The sequence below is a fragment of the Anabrus simplex genome, chromosome 5 (assembly GCF_040414725.1).
Source record: "Anabrus simplex isolate iqAnaSimp1 chromosome 5, ASM4041472v1, whole genome shotgun sequence".
NCBI lineage: Eukaryota > Metazoa > Arthropoda > Insecta > Orthoptera > Tettigoniidae > Anabrus > Anabrus simplex.
Window position 1 is genome coordinate 403,303,077 of NC_090269.1, and position 20,077 is coordinate 403,323,153.

General features: G+C 38.5%; 1 protein-coding gene across 1 annotated transcript in view; it reads right to left on the minus strand.

Annotated features, from left to right (window-relative positions):
* LOC136875008 (lysosomal-associated transmembrane protein 4B) overlaps positions 1 to 20,077 on the minus strand; it is a 168,960-nt gene that overhangs the window by 34,816 nt on the left and 114,067 nt on the right. Inside the window, exons 2-4 of the mRNA XM_068227954.1 lie at positions 12,558 to 12,638; positions 11,254 to 11,356; positions 7,927 to 8,012 (exon numbers count right to left, since the gene is read on the minus strand). Coding sequence (XP_068084055.1) covers positions 7,927 to 8,012; positions 11,254 to 11,356; positions 12,558 to 12,632 — 264 coding nt within the window. The 5' untranslated portion in view covers positions 12,633 to 12,638. The remainder of the gene's footprint in view (positions 1 to 7,926; positions 8,013 to 11,253; positions 11,357 to 12,557; positions 12,639 to 20,077) is intronic.

The following is a 20,077-nucleotide window of genomic DNA, read 5'->3' on the forward strand; positions in this document are numbered from 1 at the left end:
TTGAATCTAGCAAAGAAGGCAGCTAAGGATAACATGATGGCAAGCATAATTGGCAGTCATACAAATATTAGTGAAAAATGGAAGAGTATGTATAGGTATTTTAAGGCAGAAACAGGTTCCAAGAAGGACATTCCAGGAATAATTAATGAACAAGGGCAGTGTGTATGTGAGGATCTTCAAAAAGCAGAAGTATTCAGTCAGCAGTATGTAAAGATTGTTGGTTACAAGGATAATGTCCAGATAGAGGAGGAGACTAATGCTAACAAAGTATTAAAATTTACATATGATAACAATGACATTTACAATAAGATACAAAAGTTGAAAACTAGAAAAGCGGCTGGAATTGATCAGATTTCTGGGGATATACTAAAGACAATGGGTTGGGATATAGCACCATATCTGAAGTACTTATTTGATTATTGTTTGGTTGAAGGAGCTATACCAAATGAATGGCGGGTTGCTATAGTAGCCCCTGTGTATAAAGGAAAGGGTGATAGACATAAAGCTGAAAATTACAGGCCAGTCAGTTTGACATGCATTGTATGTAAGCTTTGGGAAGGCATTCTTTCTGATTATATTAGACATGTTTGTGAAATGAATAACTAGTTCGATAGAAGGCAGTTCGGTTTTAGGAAAGGTTATTCCACTGAAGCTCAACCTGTAGGATTCCAGAAAGCTATTGCAGTTATTTTAGATTCTGGAGGTCAAATGGACTGTATCGTGATTGACCTGTCTAAAGCATTTGATACGGTGGATCATGGGAGACTACTGGCAAAAATGAGTACAATTGGACTAGACAAAAGAGTGACTGAATGTGTTGCCAAATTTCTAGAAAATAGATTTCCGAAAATTAGAGTAGGTAAAGCTTTACCTGACCCTGTAATAATAAAAAGGGGAATTCCTCAAGGCAGTATTATTGGACCTTTATATTTTCTTATATATATAAATGATATGAGTAAACAAGTGAAATCAGAGGTAAGGCTTTTTGCGGATGATGTTATTCTGTATAGAGTAATAAATAAGTTACAAGGTTGTGAGGAACTACAAAATTACCTCAATAATCTTGTGAGAAGGGCAGTAGGCAATGGTATGATGATAAACGGGGTTAAAAGTCAGGTTGTGAGTTTCACAAATAGGAAAAGTCCTCTCAGTTTTAATTACTGGGTTGAAATTTCCTTGTGGGGATCATTGTAAGTATCTGGGTGTTAATATAAGGAAAGATCTTCATTCGGATAATCACATAAATGGGATTGTAAATAAAGGATACAGATCTTTGCACATGGTTATGAGGGTATTTAAGGGTTGTAATAAGGATGTAAAGGAGAGGGCATATAAGACCCCAACTAGAATATGGTTCCAGTGTATGGGACCCTCACCAGGATTACCTGATTCAAGAGCTGGCGAACATCAAAAGAAAAGCAGCTTGGTTTGTTCTGGGTGATTTCCGACAAAAGAGTACTGTTAGAAATATGTTAAATTTGGGCTGGAAAGACTTGGGAGAAAGGAGACGAGCTGCTCGACCACCGAGCTGTCGGTGGAGAGATGGCGTGGGAGGACATCAGTAGACGAATAAGTTTGAGTGGCGTCTTTAAAAGTAGGAAAGATCACAATATGAAGATAAAGTTGCAATTCAAGAGGACAAATTGGGGCAAATATTCATTTATAGGAAGTGGAGTTTGGGGACCAAGGGAGATGTTCAATAAATTTCCAATTTCTTTGCAATCATTTAAGAAAAGGCTAGGAAAACAACAGATAGGGAATCTGCCACCTGGGCGACTGCCCTAAATGCAGATCATTATTGATTGATTGATTGATTGATTGATAGATTGATAAATAATGATACTGTATAGGCTTTTGGGCTTATGCCTTGTCAAGAAAATAAGGTGAAATCTTTACGTTTTGCAGAGAACTGTGCTCTGCATCATCAGAAGTATATCTCGACCAGGGGTCGAAAAATACCGGGCGCCCAGTCGCCATGGCGCCTGAAAATTTTTACCTGGCGCCTGAATTTTCAAATTCGGTTTGGAAAATTTATTTTTTGAAATCCGGAGTTCCCTTACATGTACTTTCCCATTACTTTACAAAGCAACAAGTCGTGTGGTGTTTCACGGTTTTTTCTGTAGCTTACATTTATTCTAATATGTGCAAAAAACATTTTCTGTGCTTTTGGCAGAGTCTTGAATTCTGTAATTGCTCTTCATACCTTGGAACTGGACGTTTCAGTTCTGCGCGGGAGCTGCCTAGCGGTCATGGGAGATATCGTTGTAACCCGTCAAACAAGTATCCTTTCATGTGAACATATCGTAACACATCGAGTTCTATTACAGATGATCAGCTATCGGTAGCCGAGTACAAAGATCAGACCAGAGTTGTGGAGAAATTCAGAGAACTACTACGTTAAATAATTCCACAAACACTAATTTACCGCCATCCTTCCCGTGACTAGCCGTTCCTCAACTATTGTCGCCAAAGCAGTGCTGATACTGTAAATTCCCGTGGAATTCATTCTTTGCATTTAGAACATACGGAATGACGTGTTTATCAATTATTTTATTTTCACCGAACAATATTTATTCTTTTAATTTAATTACAGCATTTTGGTATTGAACAGTTTACACTTTATAGATACGATTGTTTTTATTCCTGTGCCTGTATGGAAAATTGGCAACGTAGCATCAGACATCGAAGCCCGCGAACTCTGAAGCCATTTAACGTTGGTGTATATCTCGTTTCTGTGCTATACTGGAGAAAATTGGCAAACTGAAACGAACAAAACCGCACAAATTGACTGATGCGAGTAACAAACAGTGTACTCTTTCAGATTTCTTCGTAAGTAGGGCCCGTAAATGTAACACAAAGTGATACAGAAGGGAGTGAATGTGAGAAAACACTTAATGGAAGTGCCAACTGTAGATTTCAGGACGACAATGACCAGCGTGAAATTTATGGTGTTCAAGACAATGATAGGTCAAACATCAAAAATACGTCGAAATTTCAATTTTCAGGCAAACGGAAATTTCAGCACTTTCAGCGAAGTGCGTAAAGAAAATGAATGCTAATATGTCACAGCATATGAATGCATTGTTCATGGCATCTTATCATATTGCAAAAAATAACAGACCCTACACTGATTTTGAAGGTTTGGTTACATTGTTAAGCAAGCTGAATGTTACCGATTCAGAGAAGTATGAGAATGATACACAATGCAGAGAATCGTAGCTTGAATGACTACCGTGGCTGTGCTATGAAGAAGGAATTGCGAAGTGTAAATTATGCAGTAACTTTCGTAGTATTGCCGACAAACATTCTGAAGGTGTATCCGGATTTTCAGGACCATTTAAACTGGAAATGTTTAAAACATACTATCCTATAAAATCCTATCCTCACTCGAAGTGTCAGGAGGCTAAAAAAATGGCGTAACAGTCCCAAAGGGCCTTGGCCTACCAAGCGACCGCTGCTCAGCCCGGAGGCCTGCAGATTATGAGGTGTCGTGCGGTCAGCACGACGAATCCTCTCGGCCGTTATCCTTGGCTTTCTTGACCGGGGCCGCCATCTCACCGTCAGATAGCTCCTCAATTGTAATCATGTAGAGAGAGTGGACCTTGAACCAGCCTTCAGATCCAGGTCAAAATCCGTAACCTGGCCGGGAATCGAACCCGGGATCCCCGAGTAAGAGGCAGGCATGCTATCACTACACCGCGGGGCCGGCAGGAGGCTGAAAGTTTCATGAAGAATCCCGAATGTGCACTTTTAGTGAGGTGCGTCAAGGAAATGAATGCTAATATGTTACAGCATATGAATGCATTGTTCATGGCATCTTATCATAGGCCCACTGCAAAAAAAACAGACCCTACACTGATTTTGAAGGTTGGTTTGCATTGTTAAGCAAGTTGCATGTTACTGGTGGGAAATCAAACAGGCGCATGCAGTGTAATTTTAAAAGACGCTGACCTTGAAGGTGATTGGTGATTATTTGGGTTAGTATCTCTTTAAAATATAAATTTCCATTCTTATATGAACTGAGACTTAAGGCCACATTTCAAAAATAATACGTAGCTTGATCCTAGTCTAACCTGTGGTGTTCATAATGCATATTTACAAAAAAAATGTGCTGGCTCCTGATAAAAAGGGGCTGGCTACTGAATTATTTCTATTTTCTTCTACCCCTGATCTCGACTGTCCATGAGGAAGGCTTCTTAAACAATGAGCTTGTGAAATGTAGACATTATAATAGAAGTAGATATGGTACGTTCATTTATCACCAGATGGCTCCCCGGACGCGGCACAATGCTAGCGTTCAAAGCGGAAGTTGACCGAACCATCAGAATCAGCAAAATGGAAATAGTGTTTAATCATGTTAACTGGCAATGGATTTTGTACCCTGATTTTAACTTTATAGCATAATAGCATATTTTAATGGAACGTGTGGCATTCACGTGATACAAGGATGTCAAAGCCTTTTTAGACTTCAAGAGCTGTAACCTGTTTTATATTTTAACATTATAGCATTATATTTTATTGGAATATGTGGCATTCATATTTAGTCTAAGTAATGTTTTACAATGTACAATCGTTATTGAATAAGCAGGTTCATCAGCAGCTGACAATGACCTAATTAACAGGTCAAAACCGGTACTGTGTTTTAATGTGATTGAAATATTTTAGACACTTTATATAATAAAGTATTGATTAGGTGGAAAATTCTCATTCTTTATACTTGTGGCTGTGTGCTTGCATCTGGGAGATAGTGGGTTTGAATCCCACTGTTGGCAGCCCTGAAGATGGTTTTCTGCAGTTTCCCATTTTCACACCAGGCTGTACCTTAATTAAGGCCATGGCCGCTTCCTTCCAACTCCTAGGCCTTTCCTATCCCATCATCGCCATAAGACCTATCTGTGTCGGTGTGACGTAGAGCCACTAGCAAAAAAAAAAAAAATAAATAAATAAATAAATAAATAAATAAATAAATAAATAAATAAATAAATAAATAAATAAATCTCTAGAAGAGTCACTAGTCGCTATCTTTGAAATTCTGTCAGGAAATTACTATAACAATACCCCAAATTTAGTGACTTGTCTCTAGAATTGACGAGATGGATGTGAACAAACACGAACATAGCGCGCGAGAACGAGGGATTGAGAATCAATTATAATACGCATTGCGATATACAGGTTTCAATAAACATCACGCATTAGTGCACATTTCTCGTATTAATAAACATGTTATTTCATTTGAAAGTGGCCAATGAACAAAGAACTTCCGGCCACTGGCATACAAAACTGAAATTGCGGGATTTTAAAAGAAATGTTTGAAGTTCACAAAAAAGTAAACTAAATTCGGAAGAAATAATGGCATATTCGGGAGGCAGAGAAAACTGTCAAAAATCGGGAGACTCCCACCTAAATCGGGACATTTGGCAGGTATGTGCATGCCTTCACAGAAGACGAGTTATCCAGCCTACCAGTTTTGACACAAATAAGTCTTATGGCTGTTGGTTATCTGAAAGTTTGCATTACCGAAGTTAGGGTCACACAAGCAATGACGGAAGTCTAACTCTTGCAGGCTGTGATGTAAGGTATGGGTCAATTGTCGTACAGTGTTGCCTAGGTACCATGCTGGCTATGTTTTATGGCTGGTGGTTCATCTGAAATCAGAAGCCGTTGATAGATGACCATGACCGAGAGACGTGTTTATGATTATTTCATTTTAGGAAAGAGAATGTTTTCTTTTGATTTCCATTTGTTATTTTAACCATAATTCAATATTTGATTAGACTTCTTCCAGCTGCTTCAATATTTATTTTACTATCTGACACAAATGTAAAGGAAGCACGAGGATTATCTTGGCTATGCCAGTGAGAAGTGGCTGCATCACTTGTAGGCAAGCTTATGTTCTCCCTCTTCTTCATTTTCAGAAGAAACTTCACAGTCACTTTCACCACTTGTCCTATCGTTGCAATCCAAAGAGTTGTCATCTAAATCATCATCTGAATAAATGAGATGAAGAATAGTTTCATCATCCAAACAAGCATGCTTAGCCATTATGTACGGAAGAAAATTAAATGAAATATTGGCGCACACTGTGGCGCTGTAAGTCTGGAACCTACTGACATCTGTAAAGCGATCATAGAACTACACTCAACAATAATAAGAGACAAGGTAACATGTTCCACCCAGCTGATAACAATTTTCGAAAGCTCTAGACGAGTTAACTCGTCATTACCGGATTCAGAAACAACTTATGGTAGACAAATTCACTCGTCATGTCCAGTTAAGAGGTTAATATCATTTCCATTCTTCTCAATAACAGCTTGGCAGTATGCGGTCATGCGTAATCATGCAGAATGAGCACTCCAGTTGCAAAAGTGTCGGACCTTCTTTGGTGAATCTTTGGCCTGAAAACATTTTGCAGAAAGTCATGTGGTATCGCCCTGTTACAGCGGTTCCCTGGGGCACAGTATCTGTTGCTATCTTCTTGCAAAATGTTGTCAGTAATGACAGCAGAAGTGTAGTCTCTTGCAGTTACTGACCACCCACTCCTTGGGTTGTCTTCAGTACTTGCCCGACCTTCGCATAAACGGGAACCACACTGTGACACTTTGCTTCAGTCCAGTACACTAAACTTCAACTAGAACGTTGTGAATTTCAGTGAATTTCAGGGAAAAGTGTAACCTTCAATGAGGAGGAGTTATATTACAACCTCCCTTGAATTCTGAATATTTGGTCTTGGATAAAAACACAGTTTCCTCATTTCATTGCTCATAGACTGAAGATTTCTCCAGAGAAAGAACGAGTGGAACGTGTTAAAAGTGTCTTGCAGTGTCCTGCTAGTAGCCAGTGCCATGGATGAATCGCTGGATGTCATACTGGAGGCAGAATGCCAGGAGGATCCATTAGCAACCCCATGTGATGGGGTGAAAGAAGAATTTTAGTTTGAAGAGAAGTTCATCAGTGACTGTCCAGAGTAAGTTGTTGTAAAATTGAGCTTTGGTTTGATAAAGCTTAATGAACACGTTAAAATCCTGATGGGCATCTTATTCATAGTAAAATGCTGCACTGAGGAATAATCTTGAGTGCTGTTGGTGGCATAGTCTTCTTAGCTTAAAATTGTACTAGCGCATCGAAAGGCACCTCGTGCCTCAACTTATTTACCAAGACAATTTAAGACTATTACGCTGCCAACACGCAGCAATCCTCATATATTTTATATAAACTATTTTAAATGTGTGTCGTTACATGAATTTTACCAGTGTGTGTATATTGTTTCTATATGTGAATTTATTCTTTTGCTTGGTTTTACAAAAGGCTGATGAAGACATTGAAAACATGTCGAAACTGGTACCTTTATAATAATATAAAAATGTTGTAATATGATTTATGTGCAACAGTTTTGTATGTATTGAAAATGTGGATTCCATTATATTAAATTACTTTTGTGATTCTCAGTTCAATACAGAATGGTCGTGAAGTTTTAAACTTTAGAATAGACTGCTGGTCACTACGTGAAATTTGACATAAGTCATTTTCTTCCACCATTTCAAATCAGAATTTATCACTCAAAACACAAATTATCATAACACTGAAAACATGTGATAGCTGAAAGTCCGGCTCACAACTAATTATTTGCGTACAGGAATTGTTCCATTGTTCGGATGTGCTTGTGTTCTGTGCAGAAGTTTTGAAATGGTCCTCGTATTTCAATATATTTCTTCATTTTTCTTTGGTCTAATTAATGTATTAAAATTGGCAAACAGTTGTCGAATAGGAAATCAGCTATTGCTGCTTCAGGCCACTAGTAATCTCTAATTGTAGGGTGGCTCACTTTGAATTTTCAAAAGATTTGCAGATTAACTTCTAAGAACCAGTAGAAAATGACACTGTATAAAGGCTTGAAAAAGAAAAAGAAAAAAATTGCTCTCTACTCACGTTCGTAGCTCCATAGTTCATGCTCAAGACGCATAGTATTTTCAAGACAACAAGTGTGATATAGTATGGCGTGCTCATGGATACAGCTGAAACAGAAAGAGAAATATAATAATAACAGTAATAATCATTCCGGGGTTTCTCTGGTTCACAGAGGAATAGGAAGTGCCTGGGTTAAATGGCTGGACAGAAGACAACAAAGAGGCCAGTATCAACAGCTTACTGTGGTTGAACAAGGCCGTATATTAGAGCTACGTGAAGGTGGAATATTCTTCCGCACTATTGCAGAATGACTTTGCAGGAATGTCTCCAATGTGCACGCGTACTGGCAGCAGTGGTCACGAGAAGGTAGGCTCGCAAGAAGACCAGGCTCCGGACGTCCCCATTGCACCACTGAGAGAAAGGACCACCGTATTCGGCGAATGGCTGTGGTGCAGCGGACTGAGTCTGCAGCAGCAGTTTGAGCAGCAGATGGCGCCACAGTCACACAGTGAGTTGTTCAAAATTGGTTACTTGAAGGACAGCTCTGAACCCGACGCCCTGTGGCATGCATTCCACTTACCCCAAACCACCGCTGTCTGCGACTTCAGTGGTGTCAAGCGAGAGCTCACTGGAGGATGGAGTGGAGGTCCGTTGTGTTTTCCAACGAAAGCTGGTTCTGCCTTGGTGCCAGTGATGGCCGTGTGTTGGTTAGGAGGAGGCCAGGTGAGCACCTTCATTCCACCTGTCTGCAGCATCAAAACACTGGACTTACACTGGGAGTTCTCATCTGGGAAGCACTTTCCTGTGACAGCAGAAGCACTCTCGTGGTTATCCCACGCATCCTGACTGCAGATGTGTATGTCCGTGTGCTGAATCGACCTGTTGTACTGCCATTCTTGAAAAGCATTTCTGGGGCTGTTTACCAACAGGACAATGCACGCCCCCATGCTGCTGTTGTAACCCAGTGTCCTCTATAGTGTGGTGACATGTTGCCTTGGTCTGCTCGATCCCCCAATCTGTCCCCAGTCGACTGCGTATGGGACATCATTGGACAACAACTCCACCGTCATCCACAACTGGCATTAACCGTCCCTGTATTGACCAACGAAGTGCAACAGGGTTGGAACTCCATCCCACAAGCTGACATTCAGCACGTGCATGACACAATGCATGCATATTTGCATGCCTGCATTCAACAGTCAGGCGATTACACCGGTTATTAATGGACCAGCATAGCACATTTGTGATGGCTTTTCTCGTGCGGATATTAACCTCTAGTGTTGTACCTTTAATCAATTAAATATGTTTCCTCAACAAATATATTGCCAAAATGTATTCTACATTCCTTATTTCATGCTGTTTGGATATATTTATTCCACCAGAGTATCAGTAAAGATCTGGCATCACAGATAAGGATATTTGTGGATGATGCTATACTGTATAGGGTAGTAACTGTGTTGGAGGATTGTGAGCAACTACAGGAGGACCTAGACCATATTGTGAGATGGACAGAGATCACGGGTATGATGGTAAACGGGATGAAAAGTCAAGTTATAAGTTTCCCCAAAAGGAAAAATCTTGTCAATTTTAATTACTGTGTTGATGGAGTGATCGTACCTCATGGGGATCTTTGCAAGTAACTAGGTGTTAATATAAGGAACGATCTTCATTGGTCATATGAAATAAAATTCATTTTGGTCTGTATTGATGATTTATCACAGTACTGAATAGGTGGACCTTCTCATCCTAGTTAACAATGATCTTCGTTGGGGTAATCACATTAATGAGATTATGAAAGTTCACAGATCACTTCACATGGTTATGAGGACATTTAGTAGTTGCAGTAAAGATGTAAATGAGAGGGCATACAAGTCTCTGGTAAGACCCCAATTCGAGTATTGTTCTGGTGTATGGAACTCACACCAGGACTACTTGATATGAGAACTGGAAAAGATCCAAAGGAAAGCAGCACAATTTGTTCTGGGTGATTTCCAACAAAGGAGTAATGTATATCACATAGAAAGGTCAATAAAATATGAAAGTCCACCTTGTCAACACTAATACTGACCTTTGAATGTGATATGTTGGTTGTCAGTACGAATCAATTTACTATTGACCATTACGGTTAAGATTATCAATAAAAGGAGCAGTGTTACAAAGATGTTGCAAACTTTGGGCTGGAATAAGGAGACGAGATGCTCGACTAAGTGTTATGTTACAAGCCGTCAGTGGAGGGACGAACAAATTTGAGTAGAGATATGTAAGGTAGGGTAAAGTTGGAATGGAAGAGGACAAATTGGGCAAATATTCATTTATAGGATGAGGAGTATGGGATTGGTATAATTTATCAAAGGAAATGTTTCACAAATTTCCAAGTGCTTTGAAAACGTTTAAGAAAAGTCCAATCTGCCACCTGGGCAACAGCCCTAAATGCAGATCATTGCATTGATTGATAGGCAACCTGTGCATCTGTGATGATGGTGTTCTATCTACGATGAATTCTAATGTCGAAGACGGCACACACCCGCAGCCATCGAGCCTTAACCTACAAAGTTTAAAATCCCCGACCTGGCCGGGAATTGAACGTGGGATCCCTTGGACCAAAGGCCAGCATTTAGACATGGATCCATCCATAGGAAGTATTTGAATTTAACCGAGCAATTTGGCTGTGTGGTTAGCAGAGCCTAAATACTCTCATAACCATGCGAAGAGATCTGTAACTAGCTCATTAATATTACTGCCCAAATGAAGATCATTCCTTATATTAACACCTAGGTACTTACAGCGTTCCCCAGTAGGTACTATCATCCCATCAACACATTTATTAAAACTGAGAGGACATCTCCTTAGCATCGCACTAACACATTGAAGTTTTATAGTGACACAAGGATGGGAAAGGGCTAGGACTGACAAGATAACACCATGGCCTTATTTAAGGTACAGCCCTAGCATTTGCCTAGTGTGAAAATGCGAAATCACAGAAAACCATCTTCAGGACTGCCGACAGTGGGGTTCGAACCCACCATCTCCTTAATGCAAGTTCGCTGCTGTGCAACCCTAACCACACAGCCAACTTGCTCAGTAAGTAAAAATGCAAAGGAGACCTGATCGAAAGTGATCTGAGGAATAGAAGAATAAAGCACAGTGCAATGATGAAGGAATACTGGAAAGAACGGAAGAGGAAACAAGGAAGGAGGAATTGAAATCTACACATGGCCCCTAGCTGGCCTCATCATAAAGAAGAAGAAAAATGTCATTGAATTTCTATGAATAGGAGGTGGTTATTTGAAGCAGCACAGTAGCATGTAACTTCTACTAAAAAATAAAAGAATATAACCTTTAACTTACCTATGTGAGCGCCAGAGTTGTATCTATGTTCATCAGAAGGAAAGATATATTCTCTGTTAGCATACAGAGTTACAGGACCTACTAAATCAAATATCTCATAAATCTGAAAAGAAATCAGATTGCACGTGCGGTAACTTTAGTAAAGTTTAATAAAGTACAGGTTTAACCAAGACATTTTCTAATCAAAACTAGGAATTTCATGCAACTGATCTTCAAACAGATCAGAAAATGATCATTTATAAGTGAATATATTACTTATAATAAATAAGAAAATGAGAAAATGTACAAAAAAACGTTTTATCCACAAAAAAATTTATATCTCCACTACAGGCAGGCAGCACCTATCAAACAGACATCATCGCCTTCAACAACAACAACAACAAAAGTATACATGGCATAGCGTGTACAACATGAACTGGGTATGTGAGTGTTAAGAGGGTTGGTCATGTTGATAAATAATTTGAGAAAAATAATTTGGTATCTTGTGCCACTGTCACTTCATTAGCTGCTGAAGTTAATAATATTATTTATTTTACTCACTAACCACTTTCTGATGGTGTTCAGAGATGCCGAGGTGCTGGAATTTTGTAACGCAGGAGTTCTTTTTCGTGCCAGTAAACTACCAACATGAGGCTGATGTATTCGAGTACCTTCAGATACCACCGAACTGAGCCAGGTTTGAACATGCCAAGTTGGGGTTAGAAGGCCAGTGCCTCAACCGTCTGAGCTACTCCGCTCAGCGGTGCTGATAGCCAACCCGATCACTTCATTGGCAAATTTAAATGGGCTCTGTGAGGCAGTGATGCTAAATCTACATATGGCTTAAGACTGGCTTGGAGCACCAATCAGACATCTTACATTGCAATGTGAGTCCGAGTCCACTGTACGGATACCACATGGCTGTCTAGCAACCGATGGTGAGAAATTAGCATCAAATACAAACACCGTGTGGGTTTCAGCCGGTGTTACCGTGGCATAGTTACTGTGGCATGATTCTGTCCGATCAGAGGTCCATGTTCAAATCTCTCCCATGGGGATGGTGCTCTCAAGCCGGTCTTAAGCAACATACATATTTAGAAACACCACCTTGTAAACCCTATTTGAATTCACCTGCAAAGCAATCTGACAGGCTAACTTCTGCAGCTGATAAAATGACAATGGTGAGGGATATCAAATGAATATTTTCAAATGATTTGTCAGTATGACAAACCCTCTAACTCTCATATATCCGGTTCATGTTGTTTCTGACCATCCTGTATAAGACCCAAAAAAAGGTTATAAACATCTAATAATAGAATATTTACCAGTCCAAACCACGCCAGTGTGATAGTCCCAGTCCGTAGCTTGCAACAGCAGCAAAACTTGTTAAATACAACCATTTTATCCTGGAAGAAATAATAACAATACTGTAATTAGTGCAGTCAGGTTCTCACACCATTTGCTCAAAAGTTGTGGAAGTGGCTCTGTTGAGGTCTGTATCGGTGCATTTGCTGATGATTAAATAAATGATAATTACATCAACATAATTTGCAGTTGATAGATATTTGTTTATAAATGACTAATATCCCCTGTTTTAAATTATTAGTAATTTATACACAAAGAAATGTGTTTGAATAAAATGTCATTGATGAGAAGTTTTCTATTTTGTGCTAGTATTTACCAGTACTCAGAGTAGTAGAAGCAATATTGAAATGAAGTAATTTGATGTGGAACATGGCTTGCTTTTAAGAGTATTGTTATTGTCTTGTTTTGTTTTTTGTTATGTCCTTCCTTGATTTGTTTTGTTTGTTCTGTTTTTCTGTGTTTTATTTACTTTAATTTTGTTTTGTTTGTTCTTCCTTGTTTTGTTTAATTTGTTCTGTTCTTCTAGAGTTTGATTAGTTTAATTTTGTTTATTCTATTCTTCTTTAGTTTTGTTCTTTGTTTTGTGTGGCTGTATTCCTTTTTGTTTAGTTTTGTTTGTTCTATTCTTTGTTCAGTTTTTTTTGTTCTTTTCTGTTTTGTTTGATCTGATCTTCTTTGTTATATATATTTTTTCTGTTATTCTTTGTTTTGTTTCTTCTGATCTTTTTTTAAGTTGTATGTTGTTTGTTTGTTCTGTTCTTTGTTCTGTTTGATCTGTTCTTTTTTGTAATCTTTTTTTTGTTCTGTTCTTTGTTTTATTTTGATTTTATTTGCTTTATTATGTTATTCTTTGTTTTATTTTTCTCTTCTTTTTTGTTTTTTTTCATACTGTTTGTCCTTGTTTTGTTTGTTCTGTTCTTCTTCATTTAGTTTTTGTTGAGGTAAAAGTCATGGCATGCTAGCTATACCTTCGTTTTCATGAAATCTAGAACTATGATCTCTGCAAAATAGGAAGATGTTTAACAGAATGCTGGATTGTTGTTTGGTGACAAAATTCAAGTGTTTGCACTTACCAATGGTTTATAGTAAACTATGAATATGGCATGCGCTATATGAATGTTGATAATGCTGTTTGTGTGTTGCTTTTGACCACACAGGTTTTCTGAAAACACAAATTCTATGTTAATAATACAGAGAAAAGCTTGATATCTCACTCGTTGCTTTACTCTTCCGTCAGGTGCAACCTAAATACCAAAACAACTGGGCGCAACTAATCTGTCAAATTAGCAATACAGATATGTACTAATTTACTTAATATTATGGTGAAATAATTATGGAACCTTGCAGCTCATTTAAATGTAGTATTTTAAACTGAAGTACAGAACAAAATATCCTTATAAAAAACAGAATACTTAATTACTACTGTACTTTACTAAGATTGTGTGGGGAAAAAACTAATAAATTATCAACATGAGCTTGAAAAGTTGCAGTTTTATTAGTCATCTACCATACTGAGGTACAGGTAAACCCCGTTATACGTGGATTCGTTATCCGCGATTTTGCATATACGCAATTTTGGTTTAAAGACTAGTACGGCTGTTTGTTAACAGAATGTAGAAGCTGTAATGCCTTAAGGGGGGTACAGACATGCGTGCCGAACTCTGTAACCTAAACTACTTCGCACGCCAAGATTAAACGGGCAAGCACATCTCTACGCGCATCTTCTGTCGTGTTTGTCGAGACGTGAATCGTCAGTTCCGGTCAGTAGAGCTGTGGAGATGCACTGGACAGGTTTTGTATTTAAAATGCCGGTTAAAAGGAAATAAAGTGTGCTTGTCGAAGGAAAGAAGCGTGTACCAAAGTTGTATTCATTAGAAACAAAATTAGAAGCGTTGGATCGCAATGAGAAAGGTGAGCGTATTGTTGATATTCGGCGTGCTTTGGGACTTGGTGAATCCACTGTGAGAACTATTTGTGACAATGTGGAATTAATTCGAAAAACTGTTCAATCTTTTACTAACTTAAGTGTGACTGGAGTGACCAAATCTCGCTCGGAACCGATGGAAAGAATGGATTGGATTGAGCATCACAACCAACAACACATGCCTCTCTCTGGAGCTGCTATTCAAGCTAAAGCCAAAAGCTTGTGTGCAGAGTTTAGTTTATCATAGTGTGTTTCAGTGTTACATTTTTAAGTGCATAAAGTTTGCATTAAAATGCATAATGGTTACTTTTTGTAAAAATACTAAGAATCTCTGCTATTTTAACTTAATACATGAGTAAACGGAAACCTAATCATATATTTTACATATAAAGCGATTCTCGATTTACACGAATTTGGTATGCGCGGAAATTTTGCTGACCGTAACTATCGCGTATAACGAGGTTTACCTGTATATAACAGTCACAAATAGAATAAACTACAAAGAAAGAGTTTCAGCAAGATAATCAAAACTATAGTACTCAGCACATAAGGCTGTACACTAAATAAAACAAATATTGCCACCTTATTCTCTTTTCTTAATGCCTCATCACTGTCAACTTGGCTAGTTACATATTAAAATTACCAGACATAACAATAACAAACGTTCTTCAATATAAGCATCAATAATGGAGGTTCCCCTACCCAAGTAAATGATAAAAGTTAAGATGAAATAAATTGAGATATTCATAATTAAGTCACTTTTCATGCTCAATGAGGAATTATAGATAACCGTATTCTTGGTATGTTCTAGGAGTATGTGGGTGTATGTATATGTGTATGTTATTATTCTTTTGACTGAAGTGAAACCACACTGTAATAATAAACATGTCAATATATCGTAGGCTTGCTGGGGAAACTCACTAAGTCATGTTTTGCTTATTGTGGGAAAATAGAGTTTTAGTTTGGGGAGAATGTAGAGTTCACTTTTGGCATTTGGGGTGTGATCGTGACCTAAGAAGTTGTAAATTGTTTGAGGCTCTATTTGGAATGTCTCCTTTAATTCATATTTACTTTTATTTATGTCAGTATAATGTTTATTTTGTTAATTATTGAGTTGTCCTGACTTAGTGAATTTTCACTGGTGGTTGATATAACAACACTGTTATGAAATTCTGACTTAATGAGATTCACCAATGGTAATTATCTGGATGGATGATTTTTTAATGTCATAGTTAAGACCACAATTACTCAAATCAAGTGTTATAAAGGTAAACAGACCAGTGAACATAAAAAGAACAAATACTCAATTTCTCAAATAAGGCTTTATAAATGTTCGTGTCCGACTCGTTGGCTGAATGGTCAGTGTACTGGCCTTCGGTTCAGAGAGTCCCGGGTTTGATTCCCGGCTGGGTCGGGGATTTTAACCTTCATTGGTTAATTCCAATGGCCCAGGGGCTGGGTGTTTGTGCTGTCGCCAACATCCCTGCAACTCACACACCACACATAACACTAACCTCCACCACAATAACACGCAGTTATCTACACATGGCAGATGCCACCCACCCTCATCGGAGGGTCTGCCTTACAAGGGCCGCACTTGGCTAGAAATAGTCACACGGAAAAAAAAATTGTTATCGAAGACAGTAACACACATTTTTAGGTACATAATCATCTTATAGTTGCCTGGCAAAGAAAAATACTACCGTACCACAAATATATTTTTAAAAGACCTATATATAGTGCAATGTTATCAAAGGATTACAGCTAACTAGTGAGGGGATGGTAGAACGTAATATTTATAACTTATTCATTGCACGGTCTTGATGCTCTGTTTAGTGATCATCATCTTCACGCTGCAGGTTTTGGAGCTCTATCAATGATCTCGTAGTCTGGGATTGCCTCCAAGGATAACACTGAAGTCAAGTGCTATCCTATGCCTGAAACTACCAGGTCATGTGGAACAACAAGATACAAGTAATTCAAATTTGGCTTTGAGATTTAAAGTTAGATAAACTTGTTTAGCTGCCTTGGAGAGACCAGAAAATGTATGCCTAAAGAAACCACGCACAGAAATAGAAGAAACTTCTAAGTGAATGAGGGCTGTGTTCATGGGAGCATGTGACAGTCCCGACGTTCAGCATTATCAAGGGTTCCGACTGACTTTGATAGGAGCAAAGCTTACAGTGGAATGAAATTGTGTTGTAATTCTACCTCATGATATAGTGCAGGCTGCAGTGCGCTGCTCGCCTATTGCTCTGCCATAATGGAGGGGGGGTCGCTCATTGGCTGTTCTTTGGCCAATGGTTGAAGCATTAAGGAGCCTGATGTACATCGACCTGCCTTGGCAGAAACAGGCAACTGATCACCCATTGCTTTTTCTGTTCTGCTGCGACCATCGTGTTCTTCAGGATTTAAAGCTTTCAGGACTGAAAACCAGGCTTTGTTTACCCATTCAGATTCCTCCTTACAGTAGAATCAATCAATCAATCAATCAATCAATACTGATCTGCATTTAGGGCAGTCGCCCAGGTGGCAGATTCCCTATCTGTTGTTTTCCTAGCCTTTTCCTAAATGATTTCAAAGAAATTGGAAATTTATTGAACATCTCCCTTGGTAAGTTATTCCAATCCCTAACTCCCCTTCCTATAAATGAATATTTGCCCCAGTTTGTCCTCTTGAATTCCAACTTTATAAGAATTTGTATCACATACCACTTAGTCGAGCGGCTCTACTTCTTTCTCTCAATTCTACCCAGCCCAAACTTTGCAACATTTTTGTAACGCTACTCTTTCGTCGGAAATCACCCAGAACAAATTGAGGTGCTTTTCTTTGGATTTTTTCCAGTTCTTGAATCAGGTAATCCTGGTGAGGGTCCCATACACTGGAACCATACTCTAGTTGGGGTCTTACCAGAGACTTATATGCCCTCTCCTTTACAACCTTACTACACCCCCTAAACACCCTCATAACCATGTGCAGAGATCTGTACCCTTTATTTACAATCCCATTCACGTGATTACCCCATTGAAGATGTTTCCTTATATTAACACCTAGATACTTACAATGATCCCCAAAAGGAACTTTCACCCCATCAACGCAGTAATTAAAACTGAGAGGACTTTTCCTATTTGTGAAACTCACAGCCTGACTTTTAACACTGTTTATCAACATACCATTGCCTGCTGTCCATCTCACAACATTTTCGAGGTCACGTTGCATTTGCTCACAATCTTGTAACTTATTTATTACTAGATATCTAATTCCCTCCATGGGAATTTAGAATTTTCCATTCGGAATTGCTAGGCGGGCAATAATTCCATTGTGAAGATTTATCTCCCGTATGCAGTTATCAGACTGTGCCTCTTATATAGGCTTCTGATAAGCTCACCTGCATACACCCAGCGTCAGTGGGTAGGGTCTGACACATCCCACACTGATGAGTCTAGTGTCAGACCTAAGACGAAACGCTGGTTAATAGAGCAAACGCCTGAAAATCCTTACGTCTGATATGTTTTTTTATTTATTACTCTACAGAGAAAAACATCATCCGCAAAAAGCCTTACCTCAGATTCCACTCCTTTACTCATATCATTTATATAAATAAGAAAACATAAAGGTCCGATAATACTGCCTTGAGGAATTCCCCTCCTAATTATTACAGGGTCAGATAAAGCTTCACCTACTCTAATTCTCTGAGATCTATTTTCTAGAAATATAGCAACCCATTCAGTCACTCTTTTTGTCTAGTCCAATTGCACTCATTTTTGCCAGAAGTCTCCTATGATCCACTCTATCAAATGCTTTAGACAGGTCAATCGCGATACAGTCCATTTGACCTCCTGAATCCGAGACAATACGGAAATGATTTTAAAGAGGTTAAGTCGAAGAAAGTTAGGCCTAACCGGAAACATGTTGCATTTAAAGATTCTGTAAATAGTAATATAGTGACACAAAACAGTTTTCAAGCATTAGAATGTAATGATCATGAGGCAATCATAGAATATGACTAAGCTGCAGTGTTGAAAAGACAAAAAAAATCCTGTCGGCAACCTGTACATAAACAAGCCCATACAGTAATAGTGGGTGACTCGATGATAAGAAATGTTGGACCTGAAGTTGAAGAGGGAATTGCGTACTGCTGTCCAGGCATACGAGTGGGTCAACTTGCTGAACATGTAAACAGTGACAGTATTAAAGAAAATCCTGAAGCCCTGATAGTTCATATTGGCACAAATGACCTTCATAATTTCTCAACACCTAGTGACATGATGGCCGAAACTGATAGGCTTATTACTGCGATAAAAAGGAGGTTTCCGGTGGCAAAGCTTTGTCTCAGTGGCGTTTTATATCGGCATGATGTTGATTATCGCTATATAGATGCTGTAAACTCCACTCTTGACTGGTTATGCCGAAATGGAGATGTCCTTTTTGTCGATGGTAATAGTTGGCTAAGAGGTAGTGATTTTAGAAAAGATGGGCTACACCTTAACAGAAAAGGAACCTCTAAGTTTGGTAAACTTCTCAATAGAATATCTAGTAGAATGCTCTCGGGAAACTAATTAAGAAAATGAGGGGGTATGCTAATCCTAATGGCAAAAACTTAAGTGATACAGAAAATGATTTAGAAAGTATAACTTATATCAGGATTACAATACAAAATGTAGATAGGGAATAATTTCACAGAGATCAGATACACTATACTAAGAAAGCACCAAAGACATCAATAAAAAGGTTAGTTGAACACTTTAGAGGATACTATCAAAATGTAAATGGACTTCGAAGCAAACTAACTGAACTTAAAATTTCTTCATGTTTAGTTGACTATGACTTCATGGTATTAACCAAAACAAACTTAAATGATGAAATTAGTGATGTGGAACTCGGACTCGAAACGTATTCAGTGTTCAGATGTGATAGGTCTTCTTTAACGAGTACGAAGGCATCCCATGGGGGGGTAATGATCTGTATTAACAAGAGGTTTAAACCTACTCTGATACCGTGCATTAACACAGTTAAACAGTTGTTTGTGTCCCTGACTTTTAACACCACAAAGTTAATCATTGGTGCTGAATACATTCCACCCAAGTCTCCTGTCCAAAAATATTTTGAACACTGCAGTGCTGTTGAAAAAATTATGTCAAATCTTGACAACCATTTATTGTCATCATTGACAACATCAAAACGGAATCAGTGGATGAAAACTATTGAAAGTATAGATCTTACGAGAGATAGCCATAAAGCCTGGAGATTATTGAAACACCTTAACAATGATCCAACGAAGACTACCCAACATTTCATTGTCACTGCAAATCAGATAGCACACCAACTGCTCTTAAATGGGAAAGCAACCAATAAAATCCGAAGGCCAAAAATACAGAGGAAGATTCAAGAAGAAGTGACCTCACTGTCCCATTCATCATGTTGGAGTTGGAAAAAGTCATCAAAGAATGTAAAAATGGAAAATCGGTGGGTCTAAATGACATTCGAGTAGAACAGATAAAGAAATTTGGGCCTAAAACCAAAGAATGGGTTCTGCAACTCTTCAATAGATGTGTG